We start from the raw sequence: 17,157 nt of genomic DNA on the forward strand, positions 1-17,157 counted from the left end.
TGAGCCGAAGCCTGGTGACGTAATGCCCAGGACGCACCCACGGCTCTGGTTGAGTGGGCTTTTAGCCCTGAAGGAACCGGAAGCCCCGCAGAACGGTAGGCTTCAAGAATTGGTTCTTTGATCCATCGAGCCAGGGTGGCTTTAGAAGCCTGCAACCCCTTGCGCGGACCAGCGACAAGGACAAAAAGTGCATCGGAACGGCGTATGGGCGCCGTGCGGGAAATGTAGATTCTGAGTGCTCTCACCAGATCTAGCAAACGTAAGTCCTTTTCATACCGGTGAACCGGATGAGGGCAAAAAGAAGGCAAGGAAATATCCTGATTAAGATGAAAAGAGGATACGACCTTAGGAAGAAACTCCGGAATGGGGCGCAGCACAACCTTGTCCTGGTGGAACACCAGGAAGGGAGCCTTGGATGACAGAGCTGCCAGCTCAGACACTCGCCGAAGCGATGTGATGGCAACAAGAAACGCCACTTTCTGCGACAGCCGAGAAAAGGAAACTTCCTTCAGAGGCTCGAAGGGCGGCTTCTGGAGAGCAACTAGTACCCTGTTCAGATCCCATGGATCTAACGGTCGCTTGTACGGGGGCACAATATGACAGACCCCCTGCAGGAACGTGCGCACCTTAGGAAGACGTGCTAGACGCTTCTGAAAAAACACGGAAAGTGCCGAAACTTGCCCTTTAAGGGAGCTGAGCGACAAGCCCTTTTCTAACCCCGATTGCAGGAAAGAAAGAAACTTGGGTAATGCAAATGGCCAGGGAGACACTCCCTGGGCCGAGCACCAGGATAAGAAAATCTTCCACGTTCTGTGGTAGATCTTAGCAGAATTCGACTTTCTAGCTTGTCTCATTGTGGCAATCACTCCTTGAGATAATCCTGCAGATGCTAGGATCCAGGACTCAATGGCCACACAGTCAGGTTCAGGGCCGCAGAATTCTGATGGAAAAACGGCCCTTGGGACAGTAAGTCTGGTCGGTCTGGCAGTGACCACGGTCGACCGATCGTGAGATGCCACAGATCCGGGTACCACGACCTCCTCGGCCAGTCTGGGGCGACGAGTATGATGCGGCTGCACTCGGATCTGATCTTGCGTAGCACTCTGGGCAAGAGCGCCAGAGGCGGAAACACGTAAGGGAGCTGAAACTGCGACCAATCTTGAACCAAGGCGTCTGCCGCCAGAGCTCTTTGATCGCGCGACCTCGCCATGAATGCCGGGACCTTGTTGTTGTGCCGGGATGCCATTAGGTCGACGTCCGGCACTCCCCAGCGGCGACAGATTTCCTGAAACACGTCCGGGTGAAGGGACCATTCCCCTGCGTCCATGCCCTGGCGACTGAGGAAGTCTGCTTCCCAGTTTTCTACGCCTGGGATGTGAACCGCGGATATGGTGGATGCTCTGTCCTCCACCCACATTAGAATGCGCCGGACTTCTTGGAAGGCTTGCCGACTGCGCGTCCCTCCTTGGTGGTTGATGTATGCCACCGCTGTGGAGTTGTCCGATTGGATTCGGATCTGCTTTCCTTCCAGCCACCGCTGGAAGGCCAGTAGGGCAAGATACACTGCTCTGATTTCCAGAACATTGATCTGAAGGGTGGACTCCTGCGGAGTCCACGTCCCCTGAGCCCTGTGGTGGAGAAACACTGCTCCCCACCCCGACAGACTCGCATCTGTCGTAACTACTGCCCAGGATGGGGGCAGGAAGGATCTTCCCTGAGATAATGAGGTGGGAAGGAGCCACCATTGTAGAGAGTCCTTGGCCGTCTGGGAAAGCGAGACTTTCCTGTCCAGGGACGTTGACTTCCCGTCCCATTGGCGGAGAATGTCCCATTGAAGTGGGCGCAGATGAAACTGCGCAAAGGGAACTGCTTCCATGGCTGCCACCATCTTCCCTAGGAAATGCATGAGGCGCCGCAAGGGATGCAACTGGCCCTGCAGAAGAGATTGCACCCCTGTCTGTAGTGACCGCTGCTTGTCCAGCGGAAGCTTCACTATCGCTGCTAGAGTATGAAACTCCATGCCAAGATACGTTAGTGACTGAGTCGGTGATAGGATCGACTTTGGAAAGTTGATGATCCATCCGAAAGACTGTAGAGTCTCCAGCGTAGCATTCAGGCTGTGCTGACATGCCTCCTGAGAGGGAGCTTTGACCAATAAGTCGTCTAGGTAAGGGATCACCGAGTGTCCCTGAGAGTGCAAGACTGCTACCACCGCCGCCATGACCTTGGTGAAGACCCGTGGGGCTGTCGCCAGACCAAATGGAAGAGCTACGAACTGAAAATGGTCGTCTCCTATCACAAAACGTAGAAAACGTTGATGTTCTGTAGCAATTGGCACGTGGAGATAAGCATCTTTGATGTCTATTGAGGCAAGGAAGTCTCCTCTGGACATTGAGGCAATGACAGAGCGGAGGGTTTCCATCCGGAACCTCCTGGCGTGCACATGTTTGTTGAGCCGTTTTAGGTCCAGAACAGGACGGAACGAGCCGTCCTTTTTTGGAACCACAAAGAGATTGGAGTAAAACCCTTGCCCTTGTTCCTGAGGAGGGACTGGGATAACCACTCCTTCCGCTTTTAGGGAATCCACCGCCTGCAGCAGAGCATCTGCTCGGTCTGGATGTGGGGAGGTTCTGAAGAACCGAGCTGGAGGACGAGAATTGAACTCGATTCTGTACCCGCGAGACAAAATGTCCGTCACCCACCGGTCTTTGACCTGTGACATCCAAATGCCGGAAAAGCGGGAGAGCCTGCCCCCGACCGGCGATGCGGAGGGGGGGGGCTGGAAGTCATGAGGTAGCCGCTTTGGAAGCGGTACCTCCATTTGCTTTCTTGGGGCGTGTGTGAGTCCGCCACGAATCTGAGTTTCTTTGCGTCCTCTGAGTCCCTTTGGACGAGGTAAATGGTGTCTTGCCCGAACCTCGAAAGGACTGAAACCTCTGCTGCCACTTTTTCTGCTGAGGTTTGGATGTTCTGGGTTGTGGTAAAGAGGAGTCTTTACCCTTGGACTGCTTAATGATGTCAGCCAATGGCTCGCCAAACAGTCTATCTCTAGACAAAGGCAAACTGGTTAAACATTTTTTGGAACCAGCATCTGCTTTCCAGTCCTTTAACCACAAGGCTCTGCGCAAAACTACCGAATTGGCGGACGCCATTGAGGTGCGACTGGTAGATTCTAGGACCGCATTGATAGCGTAAGACGCAAACGCCGACATCTGCGTGGTAAGGTGCGCCACTTGCGGCACTGCTGGATGCATGATAGCATCCACTTTTGCTAAGCCAGCTGAAATAGCCTGGAGTGCCCATACGGCTGCGAATGCCGGAGCAAACGACGCGCCTATAGCTTCATAGACAGATTTTAACCAAAGGTCCATCTGTCTGTCATTGGCATCTTTAAGTGAAGCTCCATCCTCCACTGCAACTATGGATCTAGCTGCAAGTTTGGAAATCGGGGGGTCTACCTTTGGACACTGTGTCCAGCGCTTGACCACCTCAGGGGGGAAAGGGAAACGCGTATCTTTAGATCGTTTAGAGAAACGCCTTTCTGGGTGAGCGTCGTGCTTCTGGATTGATTCTCTGAAGTCAGAGTGATCTAACAAAGCACTCAATTTACGCTTGGGATAAAGGAAACGAAACTTTTCCTGCTCCGCAGCCGCCTCTTCTGCTGAAGGGGCTGGGGGAGAAATATCCAACAGCCTATTGATGGCTGAGATAAGGTCGTTTACCATGGCATCCCCATCCGGGGTATCCAGGTTGAGAGGGGTTCCAGGAGTGGATTCCTGATCACTCTCATCAGACACATCACAGGGAGACTGATTGCGCTGAGACCCTGAGCAGTGTGAAGACGTCGAGGGTCTTTCCCAGCGAGCTCGCTTAGGGTGGCTGGGGCCATCATCTGAGTCATAATCCTCGGCCTGTGAAGCCGGGGACCCCCCTGTGGGCTGGATACATTCCAAGTAAGGGGGACCTGAGGACAGAGGCCTCGCCGTGCCCAGAGACTGAGCCCCATGCATAGATTGCAAGGTCTCAAGGATTTTTGCCATAGATACAGACATATTATCTGCAAAAACTGCAAAGTCTGTCCCTGTCACCGGGGCAGAACTTACAAGCGTCTCAGCCTGGGTCGCTACCTCTCCTGACTCCGGCTGGCGAAGCAGCACCGGGTCGGAGCATTGCACACAATGGGGGTCATCGGAGCCTGCTGGTAGATTAGCCCCACATGCAGCACACGCAGTATACACAGCCCTTTTTGCCTTGGCCGCCTTGCGTTTTGAGGATGACATGTTGCTGCTTCCACAGAGCGATCTGGGATATGCAGCCAGAAGCGCACCTCACAGTGCAAGTAATACAATAACTATATATCTGTACCAGTACACTGATACACAGTGAGGCACTAGAGGGACCAGCACAGAAAAATCGCTTACCGCCCGCTTAAAAAGCGGGTGTGTGGTCGCCAGATAGCCCCTAGTCCAGGTCTCCCAGAGCCTTGCGTCCTTCCTCCAGCCAGGCATGCATGTAATGGCTGCCGGCGTCTCGAGAGAGGAAGGGGGGCGGGCCCTGGGCGTTCCTGGCCAAGAGCGGGAAGCCTGCTTCCCTCTGTGCCAAGTGAGAGGGCTGGAGCATGTAAAACAGGCTCCAGCCCTCGTCGCTGCTAGCGAACAGCGTCTCTCCCCTACCCTGAATGACAGGGTGGGGGCGGGAACGAAACGGAGCTGCCGGCGTCCTAGGCCCAAAAAGCCGGGGACTAAATTTATAACCGCCGCCGCCGTAAAAGCGCGGACGGCGGATCCCCGGCGCACCACAAGTCACAGCAGCGCCGCCCGGTCCAGAGGGGGTCGGCGCTGCGTTCCCAAACACAAACAATCCCCCAGTAATCTGTAGGGACACCAACTCCACGTTGCGGTCCCCGGCGCACTACAACACCCAGCCAGCCCGGAGTGTGTCTGTGCCTGCCGGGGACACAGAGTACCTGTATGATGCAGGGCCTGTCCCTGATCGTACTCCTGCTCCGTCTCCATCAGGTTCTAATGGGTCTGTGGATGGAGCCCGGCATCAGAGCTGAGAGGCCGGCAGGATCCCACTTCCACAGAGCCCTACAAGGGGATGTGGAAGGAAAACAGCATGTCAGGCTCCAGCCCTGTACCAGCAATAGGTACCTCAACCTTACAACACCATCCAGGGGTGAGAAGGGAGCATGCTGGGGACACTATATGTGTCCTCTTTTCTTCCATCCGAAATAGTCAGCAGCTACTGCTGACTAAAATCTGTGGAGCTATGCGTGGATGTCTGACCTCCTTCGCACACAAAGCTAAAACTGGAGAACCCGTGATACCACGGGGGGGTATAGCCAGAGGGGGAGGGGCCTTGCACTTTTAATGTAGTGCTTTGTGTGGCCTCCAGAGGGCAGTAGCTATACCCCAATCGTCTGGGTCTCCCAATAGAGCGCTGAAGAAAAGTCTAATGTATGTGGCAGGTTTTGCAAAACTGCTAGGTGAAGGACAGAGCTAAAACGTCTAACTTCCGATGATGATTTGTTTCTGTCTCCCAGCATGCACTTGGGATTTCAAAATGGGGCATCTTCAAGGGTTGGCGCTGCCTTCACAGCTGAAGCTCAGCTCAGTGTGTGCTCCTCGCTATTATTTTTGTTGCCCACTGACAGTGCACTTCCCTACCATATATAAAGAGAAGTGACAAGCTGGTAAAAGAGCGCCCTCTTGCCGATTCGGAACTTCTCTTTATTGCTGATAGGGATGCGCACTGTCAGTATGCAACAAAAATAATAGCGAGGAGCACACACTGAGCATGCATTGGAAATGCAAAGTAGTGTGTGCTCCATGTAGCAAAGACTAGTCCAAACCCTGTAAAGGATTACTGATCTTTGTTATGCTTCCTGCACATAGTCATTTCAAGCATGTTAAGTATGCACACACAAATTCTTTTTTTTACATGCATTTTTCAAATGCCATCTTTATTGTGTGACATTTTCTCTAGCTCAACTTCTCAAACATTAAAAGAAATGCAAAGAGAAAAATATCAGAAAAAAAACAACATAAAAAAGAACACCAAAAACAAAATGCCAGCTGTGATTCCAGCTAGGTAACTTTATCGTGATTGAGGTTGGAATATTTTTTTTTACATTTACTGAAGTTTCTAATTGAGCAAAACAATATAAAGCAGGTCATGTTTTCTTGTGCTACCTCTTCTTGACGTCTGGAAGCATTTACTCTGACCATGCTGCCACGTTCTAGTTGGCCACTTTCATGGAGACGGAGACACACAAGATCAGCAGCACTGTTAGATGGGGCACAAACCAAAATGCGACTGTCTGGCAAAGCGTAATGAATCTGTAATGAAGAATAGTGTGCAATTTATTTGAAATAAATGAAGAACCTTAAAAGGGAATCTGTCAGCATGTTTTTGATATATAAGCTGAGAGCAACATAATTTAGGGCACAAGAGCCTGATTTCAGGTATTTGTCACTTAAGGCCACGTCACACTAAGCAACATCGCTAGCAACATCGCTGCTGAGGCACGACTTGCTAGCGATGTTGTTGTGTGTGACATCCAGCAACAACCTGGCCCCTGCTGTGAGGTCGCTGGTTGTTGCTGAATGTCTTGGACCATTTTTTAGTTGTTGCTCTCCCGCTGTGAAGCACACATTGCTGTGTGTGACAGCGAGAGAGCAACAACTGAATGTGCATTGAGCAGGGAGCCGGCTTCTGCGGACGCTGGTAACCACGGTAAACATCGGGTAACCAAGAAGCCCTTTCCTTGGTTACCCGATATTTACCTTCGTTACCAGCGTCCACCGCTCTCACGCTGTCAGTGCCGACTCCCTGCACACGTAGCCAGACTACACATTGGGTAATTGCCAGAGTACACATCGGGTTAATTACCCGATGTGTAGTCTGGCTACGTGTGCAGGGAGCCAGCGCTAAGCGGTGTGCGCTGGTAACCAAGGTAAATATCGTGTTGGTTACCCAATATTTACCTTAGTTACCAAGCGCAGCATCGCTTCCACGCGTCGCTGCTGGATGGGGGCTGGTCACTGGTTGCTGGTGAGATCTGCCTGTGTGACAGCTCACCAGCAACCCGTGTAGCGACGCGCCAGCGATCCCTGCCAGGTCAGGTTGCTGGTGGGATCGCTGGAGCGTCGCTTAGTGTGACAGTACCTTTACTAGTGTATGCGTTCGTTTCAATTCAATCAGCATTTTCCCAGCAGATTACACGACCGGACCACAGCTCACGGGACCCCACCACTGAGTAGCAGCTTGCTCACAATGCACAGTGTACAAAGGAAGCTACCAATTTGGGGTGTGTGTGAGGTTATACACAGCGTAACTTTTAGTTCTGCTACACCTACATCAGACAAATCTGGTATTCTATGATAACTAGATCAAGCAACCCAGTAATGTTATGCTGCTATCAGATTACATAGCAAAAACCTGCTGACAGATTCCCTTTAATGTACAATTAAAGGGAAATAAATATGAGTGACAATAACGCTTTATGTATATCTCATTTATATGTATAGGGCAAACATCTTACAAAGTGCAGATTCAGTCAGATGACAGACAGTTTTGCGCGACTGCGCTTCTACAGGTCTGAAGTGTAACGGCGTCTGACCGAATCTGCACTTTGTCCCCTCCTCCCACTCCTGCCTTGGCTTCCATTGAGAGGTACATTTTAATATGTCACAATAAACAAAGACTTTATTCATTGGAAGTGAGTGCCCTGGATTTCCTTTTGTGCTGAACTACTTTTGTTTCCCCATGACCTGGGGGCACTTTTTGCTGAGCACCACTGTGATTCTATTGGTTTTGTGCTGAATCCCATGCTTGTGGCCTGCCGACCACATGTGAATAGTGCCAGGTGAGCATTTTTTGTTTTTTCATTCTATCCCATAATTTTTGAAATTAGAATAGCCATGATAGGGAGTCCAAAATGGCCGCCGATGCAGGAGGATGTATCTGACAGAGCTCTGAGACATCCAGAGACATCTGAGCCCCTGCCCGACTTAGATCCATCTGAAGCCTCCATATACCGTCCCTGAGAGCCAGCGGACCCCAGGAGACGAGTATTGTGGGACAGGACCCTACCTGAATCCCAGCAGACATCATTCTCCAGGGAGGCCTGGGACCACGCTGCAGACGCTGAGACCAGGAGTGCGGTGAAAACCGCCCAGAGGAAGGAGAGCCGACGGGTGAAGAAGGAGCAGAGGCTTGAAAATCCGGGAAGAACACAAGGGAGGAAGGGATACCCAGAAGTCCCAAAGCAGAGGAGAAGCAGACACTTACCCGGCCTGGAGGAGGGAGAGACACTGAAGCAGAGTGGAGCACGAGCCAGACACAGTGAGGGGGAGCCGCCTGGTGACTGTCGGGCCTGAGAGAGAGCCGGCTGGAAGCAGGCAGTGAAGTGACAGGCGACCGGCAAGAGAGAGGAGGCTGGTGAGTGGAAATCCCCCGTGCATAGGGGCGACAACCAGCCGGGTAACTGGCTGGTCCTAGGACACATACACCCCCTGGCTCTAAAGCCAGTGCCATGCACGAGAGCACCATTATTCAAATTAACCCTCACCCCCGCAGCACGAGTCGCATTGCTCTGATAAGAAACACAGGGGCTGCATACGGGTGTGGAGGAGGCTGAGGCTGGTTTACCTGGAGGGGGGGAGAAGAGGGAAAGCTAAGACCTCCAGAGAAGAAAGTAAGCCCTGAGATCTGATAACATCCGGTGCCCTTATAACATCTGAAGAGTTAACCCCTGACTCAAGTCTGATCCTGTGGCAGTACAAGGAGAGGGGTGCTACGGTTTCCTCTTCCATGATATAAGTTAAGAAGGGAGAAGGAAGAAAATTCGGGGTAGTGCTGTATAACTGTCTTTTCAGAGCCTGCCTTTTCTCTATATAGAAAAATCCCTCACTTTCTGCACTGTACTCTGCTGCCATCTTGTGGACATTGGAATAATAACTTGCTGCAAAAGAGATTTTCACAGAACGGAGCCATGAAAGAGATGTGCACCCCTATATAATGTCTGAGTAGAGGGGGGCTTGTCTTACCGCCCAGATAGAGGACATAAGTGAACAACTATAACTTTAACGGTCTTACATCTATAAACAATATTGAAAGGTGACATAATATATTGTGCAGACCAGGTGACGATCTGGCTGGGGTGAGGAGGAGAAGAGGTCCAAGCTGGTCATATAGACTGAAAGGGGGGCAGTCGTTTGTGACCCCTCTAGACAAGTTTCTTACTAAAAGAGACCGTGCAGTGAGTGACCCCATGCCACCAAAGTCACGACAACAATCAACCCATAAAAGCAATCAAGCGAAAAATAAAACTACGCAGTCGGGTTCTGTGAATATGGACCTAGACTCTACGCCTTCGCTGTCTGCTTTGATGTCTCAACAGGAAGACGGAGGAGGGTCACGCGACTCCCCATCAGAATCTGAGCCGGGAGATATGGAACACCATTTTGACCACAGAAAATTAAAAAAGTATCTGGATCTCCTTCCTACCAAGGAAGACTTCAGATCCCTGATCTCGGAAGTAAAAGAAACCTGTAAGTCAGAGATTAACTCAATCCGCCAAGATGTTGGGCTTCTAGCAGATAGAGTGGACTCAGTGGAAAAGGATCACGATACCACTAGACAGTACATCATCAAATTACAAAAGAACGTGACCTCTTATGCTCGGGCTCTGAGTGAAACTAACAAACATCTGGAGGACCTAGACAATAGGGGGCGCCGTAATAATATCCGAGTGAGAGGCGTCCCTGAGGCTACAGGTAGTGAAGACGTCCACGCCATACTTGAAACCATATTCAACACTGTACTGGAGCGCCCTACAACTCAAAGGATAAAATTGGACAGAGCACATAGAGCATTACGCCCCAGGGGGCCTCAAAATTACTCTCGTGACATTATTTGTTGTGTCCATGACTTCCAACTAAAAGAGTCTATCATGGCCAAAGCCCGCACTTCGGAGGGAATTGAATATAAAGGGACTCGGATCCAATTATTCCCTGATCTATCTTGGATCACCTTACAGAAAAGGAGACATCTGCATCCACTACTTGCATCCCTAAAAGATAAGGGCATCCGATACCGCTGGGGGTTCCCGTTTGCCCTCATAGCCTCAAAAGATGGTCGAACGGCTGTGCTACGCTCTACTCAGGACCTCCCAGCCTTCTGCACTGATCTGGGAATCCCTTCGCCTTCCCTGGTGGACTGGGAATTGGAGATGCCATCCAATCCACCCCGTCCGATCTGGCAACAAGTGGACTCTAAGGGGGGTTCTCCCTCATCACGGCCTAAGGCACGACCGGCTCCAACCTGAGACGACAATTTTATTTTTTCTTTCTTCTAGGAACAGGAGCCCTGAGTTTGAGTCTCTGGTTCCAGGCTGTAGTCCCCCCCTTGGGGGGGTGGCTTCATGCCTTCCCCGATTTATTATAAGGACTTTGGTTGGTCTTTTCTTTCATAACTAGTTGTTCACTTTCTTTTTTCTTTTCTGATATTGATATATCTGGTTACGATTCCTCATATCATTTGCATTGGTTTGCTACTAGGGTGGTGAGATCCGAGTGCTCCCCTCTCTTAGATGTTTAGAATCTAGCTTTAGACACTGACTGTGATAGCAGTGTGTCCATAGCCACAAACTCCCTTTAAGGGTTAGAATTACCCTGGTTCCTCCTACGGAAGAGTGGGTATAGGAGGTTAGGGTTTAGATATTGGTAAAGTTTTAAATTATGCCAATTTTTTCTTCTTTGACCCTGACCGGGGAGGACGGAGGCGGAGGTGAAGGCTTTTGCCTGCGGCTTCACTCCTCACCGGTAACATTTATGACATGTAAATGTTATGCTTTATATGTTATGTGTTTTGTCATTGTCTTTTACCATTCCTTATGTGTTTACCCTGATTGTGGTGAGGGAATCTTTAGTACCCCATTGAGAGACATCCATCATGGGCCGTCAGGCAAGTTTGAGATGGGCAATACCCGGTTAGCCTTTGTATGTAATGCTAATTTTGCTTTATACTACTATAACTTAAAATATGGTTAAAATTTTAACACTAAATGTTAAGGGTTTAAACTCAAACATTAAGAGGCGAATGGCACTAGGTGAGATGCGGACCCAGCGAGCTGATGTGGTTTTCTTGCAGGAAACGCACTTGAATCTCAACGGGAACTGCAATTTCGCCAAACACCTTTACCCTACGATTTTTTTAGCCTCTCAGGAAAGGAAAAAAGCCGGTGTGGCGATCTTGATATCAAGGACCTGTCCCATTCAAGTTACTACTTCCCTGGCAGACCCACAGGGTAGATATCTTATCCTACAAGGGACATATAAGGAAGTTCCAATCCTTTTGTGTAACATTTATGCCCCTAACACCTCCCAGATCCTTTTTTTGAACCGGGTATTCCTCAAATTAACACGCCTTCCCCCCTCAGTGTGGATAGTGGGTGGAGATTTTAACACTATTTTCTCTGACTCTTTAGACAGGTTGACCATTAACAATCAATTGTCGAGCCCGTCTCAACGTAAATTGACAGCTGCCTTTCGAAGACTGATCCGCAGGTTTGCCTTATTTGATTTGTGGCGAGTTAAACATCCCTCAGAAAAAACCTTTACCTTCTACTCTCCCCCTCATGGTACACACACCAGGATCGATTTCTTCTTTGGCAACATTCAGGCCCTTAGATGGACGAGCAAAGTGGATATTGGTGCAATAACGTGGTCAGACCACGCGCCAATGACTCTCACCCTAGATCAGACAACCCAACGTACAAGAGTCTGCCACTGGAGGCTCAATGAGTCCCTCCTCAAGAGAACTTCCTACAGAGACAAACTGGAAGCAGGATTGATGGAATACTTTGAGAACAATGAGGGGTCAGTGCCCAATTTTTCTACTATCTGGGAAGCCCATAAGGCCGTCTTTAGAGGGCAATGCATAGCTTTAAGCTCCCGCATCAAAAAAGATAGACTATATCAGAGAGATCAGCTCCTTAAAAGTCTCAGAGACTTAGAAAATAGGATGACCCTTAACCCATCAATACGTACCCTTAGAGGTATAGTAAAGACTCGTGCCCAACTGAAGGACCTAGAGGTCAATATAACAGAAAAATTACTACTCTATAGCAGGCATAAATACTATGACAAAGGAAATAAATCGCACTCTCTTTTAGCCCGCCAACTTAGGGAGGAGAGGGGGAACTCATCCGTTTATGCCTTGAGAGATTCGGGAGGGAATACGTTATATGACCCCACTAAAGTTGCAAAGATTTTTCAGGATTATTTGTCAAGATTGTATTCTTTGCCCAGCACCCTTCCTACAGACCCAGGAAAACAGAGGGAGCTAATCCACTCCTTTCTTGAGCAGTGTAAGCTGCCTACCCTTACTAAGACTGCCGTAAACACACTAAATAAAGAAATCACGTGTGAAGAGGTAGGGGAGGTGCTTAAACTACTTCCTAATGGAAAATCACCGGGTCCAGACGGCCTGACATACTTCTACTACAAGGCATTTGCGGATCGACTTACCCCCTATTTAGTTAAATTATTTAATAGCTTCCTCACGGGCTCCCCTATACCCACAAGTATGTTACATTCATATATTACGCTTATACCCAAACCTGGGAAGGATGCTATGGAATGTGCCAACTATAGGCCCATAGCACTCCTTAATGCTGATTTGAAAATCTTCACTAAACTACTAGCTCTACGCCTTTCAGTTCTACTTCCTCACCTAATACATAAAGACCAGGTGGGTTTTGTCCCTTGTAGACAGGGAGGGGACAATACTAGGAAGATCATTGACTTAGTAGAGGTTGTTAATAAGACAGAGAGTGAAGCACTCCTTCTTAGTTTGGATGCGGAGAAGGCGTTTGACCGTCTGGGGTGGCCATTCATGTTCGAAACATTGCATCAATTTGGAATTTCAGGTCCATTTATTACCGCCCTGAAAAGTCTATATTCATGCCCCTCAGCTTCGGTCAAGCTTCCTTATGCCACATCCCAACCCTTTCAAATACACAATGGCACTCGTCAGGGATGCCCTTTGTCCCCCCTTCTCTTTGTCATGTGTATTGAACCATTGGCTGCTGCTATTCGCAATGACCCTAATATACATGGAGTAATGGTACGAGATAAGGAGTTTAAGCTATCTCTATATGCGGATGATGTCCTATTGATCTTGTCCCAACCACATATCACCCTCCCGAATTTGCATTCCTTGTTACTACAATTTGGAAGGTTGTCAGGGTATAAGGTCAATCAGAACAAAACAGAAGCTCTGCCTCTTAATATTCCACAGATGCGGGTCTCCTCCTTACAGGGAAACTACAATTATAAATGGAGAAATATATCCTTGACATACCTTGGGATACAATTAACATCTAAGTATAAGCTCTTGTACCAGCAGAACTATCCTAGTTTATTTACTGAGATAAAAAGGCTCCTGCTCAATTGGAACAAGCTCCCACTGTCTCTGTTTGGAAGAATCTCTGCAGTCAAAATGTCTGTTCTGCCAAAGCTCTTTTACCTGTTTGAGACCCTTCCGGTGTGTGTACCATACAAAGAATTGCGCAACATTCAGTCTAGTATACTTCAATTTGTTTGGGCCCATAAGAGACATAGAATCAAGAAAACAACATTATTTGACAGTAAACTGAGAGGAGGCCTGGGGGTCCCTGATATTACTAAGTACTACTGGGCAGTACACTTACGTCACATCCCTGCATGGTCTAATCGCAGTGCCTTCTCTAGATGGATGGAAATAGAGAAGTTATGGCTAGCCCCAATACACCCTAACTCCTACCTTTGGGGCACCTCATCTAATAAGCCTGACCCACATACCCTGGGCCCTATAGCCTTTACGAAGAGGATATGGGACTGTTGTGTCAAGAAGTTTCCACTTAAATCTGAACACTCTCCATTGACTTCTTTTCTTTTTAACCCCAGAATGCCAGACGGTATGCATGGTATAACGACAAAAACATGGTTTGACAGGAAACTCTTTTGCTTTGCTGACATAGTAGACGCACACTCCAGAGTCCTTCTCCCATACGCCACCATAGCTGCTAAATTTAATCTCCCAGGCAATTCCCAATATCGGTATTTACAAGTTAGACACCTGATGCACTCCCTTTTTGCCTCATTAGAAGTCTCTATCCCTACACTTTTTGAGAGATTGTGCAGAGCTGGGGCCTCTACTAAAGGCCTCATCTCCGATATATATCGTATTTTAATGGCTCCGTGCCCGGAAGACAAGCCAAATCATACATATATGAGGAAATGGGAAGATTTCCTTGGTGAGTCCATTCCCTTGTGTATGTGGAGGCGGATCTGGGATACGGCCTCTAAGACATCTTCATGCTATGTCTATAAGGAAAATCAGTATAAATTACTCATGTATTGGTATCACACCCCATCACTACTACATAAACTAAACCCAGCTATACCTGACAACTGTTGGAGATGTGGAGCCACAGGAGGAGACATACCGCACATATTCTGGGTATGCCCCAATATCCAGTGTTTCTGGAGGTTGGTGCAATCTCTTATTTATAAAGTAACTAATCTTCGGATTCCCCTGGACCCTAAATTCTATTTATTAAATATACCACTTGCTCAGCTGGGGAAAAGAGTGAAGCGGTTACTATTACACATGACCACAGCAGCTAGATGTCTGATTGCCCGCAACTGGAAGTTAGCTCATCCACCCTCACTTACCGATCTCCAATCTCGGATCCAAGATGTGAGAAGGATGGAGTATTTATCTGCCCTGTCAAATAACACAGTAGATCTTTTTGAGAGTGTTTGGTCACTTTGGGATACTTATTGGGCCAACAAAGAATAACAGTGAAGTACGGCCTTGATGGAAGCCTGATATGCTCACCCTCCCCAATCCATCCCCCCTCCCTTATGTTTCCCTGTCTAGTATTGTATTGTTCGTCTTGTCATATTCCCTGTTTTCAGTGTATTAGTGGATAATATGGATACTGATTTCTGGTTTACAGTCATTAACAAGTTTGTGAGACATATCCATGCATCCATGTATTTTTTTTTGTATCTGTGTTGAAAATCTTAATAAAACATTCAGTTATAAAAAAAAAAAAAAAGAATAGCCATGATAGCTGAGCAGTAGTTGAAAACAGCTTTTACAGAAGAATCACCTGCCCATGTGAAGTAGTAGAGTAACATGATGTTTGGAAGAGAAAGAATGCAAAGTAATATAGTAAATTCCCCCCAAAAGTTGGAACTTTGCGATGCGTGGAAAATAATTTAAACATTTTTAAATACCTTTAATCATCATAATGTCCAAAAGTACCTATATTATACATTTTAGATATGGAGCAAAGTTTTTGACCAGCTAGATGACGACTATTATGATCCTTTTGTGCCTCTGTAATGCGTACTGCACCGCTACACTTTGAAGCAAGACTTACAGACACCAATATACACTCAACACAGGCAATAAAATAGGCACAATATCTGTTTTTTCGACAAATTAACATGAAGACAGAATTTTTTTCTTTAAACAATGCTAGAAAATACTACCATAATTAACTTAACCCCCCCAAATGGATGCATGAATATGGTACACCGAACAGGCTAATGCAAAATGGCTTCCGAAAATCTGTCACCTGCAGAATAGCTTCAATGACTGTAACAGTTTTTCCTGTACCCGGAGGCCCAAAGAGAATATAAGGAGTAGGGCGGCAATCTCCACTTAATATCCTTGTCACTGCCAACTTCTGTCGATCATTCAACATTGGATTGAAGAATTTGCACATTTTCTTCACTGGGGTTTTCTCACCTGCACACGTCATGAACAGTGTTATAGTTACTTCTCCAACATAAATATCCATATGGTTATAGAAACAGTATTCAATGAACAATAATTAAAGCATAATAGCAACAATTAATATAAAAAGCCCCATAAGGGCACCAACCTTGGCTGTTAGTCTGTGTAGCCACTGTCACCATGTCACTCATACAGATTGCATTCTTCTCTCGAATGCATGGCTTGCGCTGTTAATGGGAAATACAACTTACATGGTCATCTTTGAAAAAGTAAGAATTATAGTATGGTATATAGATATATAAAAGAAGTGCACCATTAGATAACGTGCGAGATCAAACTGCAAAACTAAATGTTGTACGGATGATCTGTATGGAATCTGATTTTTTTGTGTGCACCCATAAAACTTGAATATACGATTCTCAGATATTCGGTATTTGAACAAAAATAACAAATGATAATCTGATCAACTCTTTAAAATGACACTTGACCTGTGTTGTTGTTTGTTGTTATCGGTTTGATTGCAGTCCATGACAAAAACAATAACAACAAACAACAGCACGGGTCGAGTGTGAACCTGGTCTAAGAATAATTTGCAATGGAAAAATAGCTTGCGGATATTACTGTGGATCCGATACATAATCCATTGCAAAAACTGAATGCATGAACTACATGTGCATTTCTATACGGATGTCAACCTGTTCATTGAAAAGGGCAAGACCTGTGGGTGAAAATCCGCAAGAAACGTTGACCTGTCACAGCGTTAATTTGCAGCGCTGATCAATTTCCACTGAGTACATTTCTTGCAGATGACGTTACGGCTTTCATCCTACCCTATTGTAAAACATTACATACGGTGAACTTCATGGTAAAAATGAGCATTTACAAATCTGTAGCAAATCCTCAATGTGTGAAGAAACCAAACCCTTAGAGCCGGTCTTTTAGCACTGATTAAATACAAAATGCAGCTATAGGAACATGAAACGAAATTTACAAATCACTAAAAAGGGATTCGGAGGGCAGAATACGTGCTGGGCAATGTGACACAAGAAAACATCAGACTGTACAGCAAGATTCAGATAACACAGGTTTTTTTTATTAAAGGCATTAGAACAGAAAAGCACATTTGTTCTGTAATTACATGCCACTGAAGAGCTCCAATATAGTCCCGAAAATTGCACAAATTAGAGGTCTCAAGCTAAACAACAGCGCCAACCGGATCAGCGTAAAATGCTTTGTTCATCACATAAAAAGGCACAGTACTTAATAATATCCCCTTGTGTTATGAAAATGGAGAACTGTATTACCATGGCACAGAAAAATGGGCAAGTACATTTTATATGGGCATTTAACATTTTA

The 17,157-nt window shown here is 47.2% G+C and overlaps 1 protein-coding gene across 1 annotated transcript in view; it reads right to left on the reverse strand.

Moving 5' to 3' along the window:
- Positions 1-17,157, reverse strand: part of MOV10L1 (Mov10 like RNA helicase 1) — a 371,844-nt gene that overhangs the window by 86,434 nt on the left and 268,253 nt on the right. The window contains exons 15-17 of the mRNA XM_075345097.1: positions 15,950-16,028; positions 15,641-15,813; positions 6,195-6,341 (exon numbers count right to left, since the gene is read on the reverse strand). Of these exons, the coding sequence (XP_075201212.1) occupies positions 6,195-6,341; positions 15,641-15,813; positions 15,950-16,028 (399 nt within the window). The remainder of the gene's footprint in view (positions 1-6,194; positions 6,342-15,640; positions 15,814-15,949; positions 16,029-17,157) is intronic.

Source organism: Anomaloglossus baeobatrachus, chromosome 4 (assembly GCF_048569485.1).
Source record: "Anomaloglossus baeobatrachus isolate aAnoBae1 chromosome 4, aAnoBae1.hap1, whole genome shotgun sequence".
In the NCBI taxonomy this organism is placed as follows: domain Eukaryota; kingdom Metazoa; phylum Chordata; class Amphibia; order Anura; family Aromobatidae; genus Anomaloglossus; species Anomaloglossus baeobatrachus.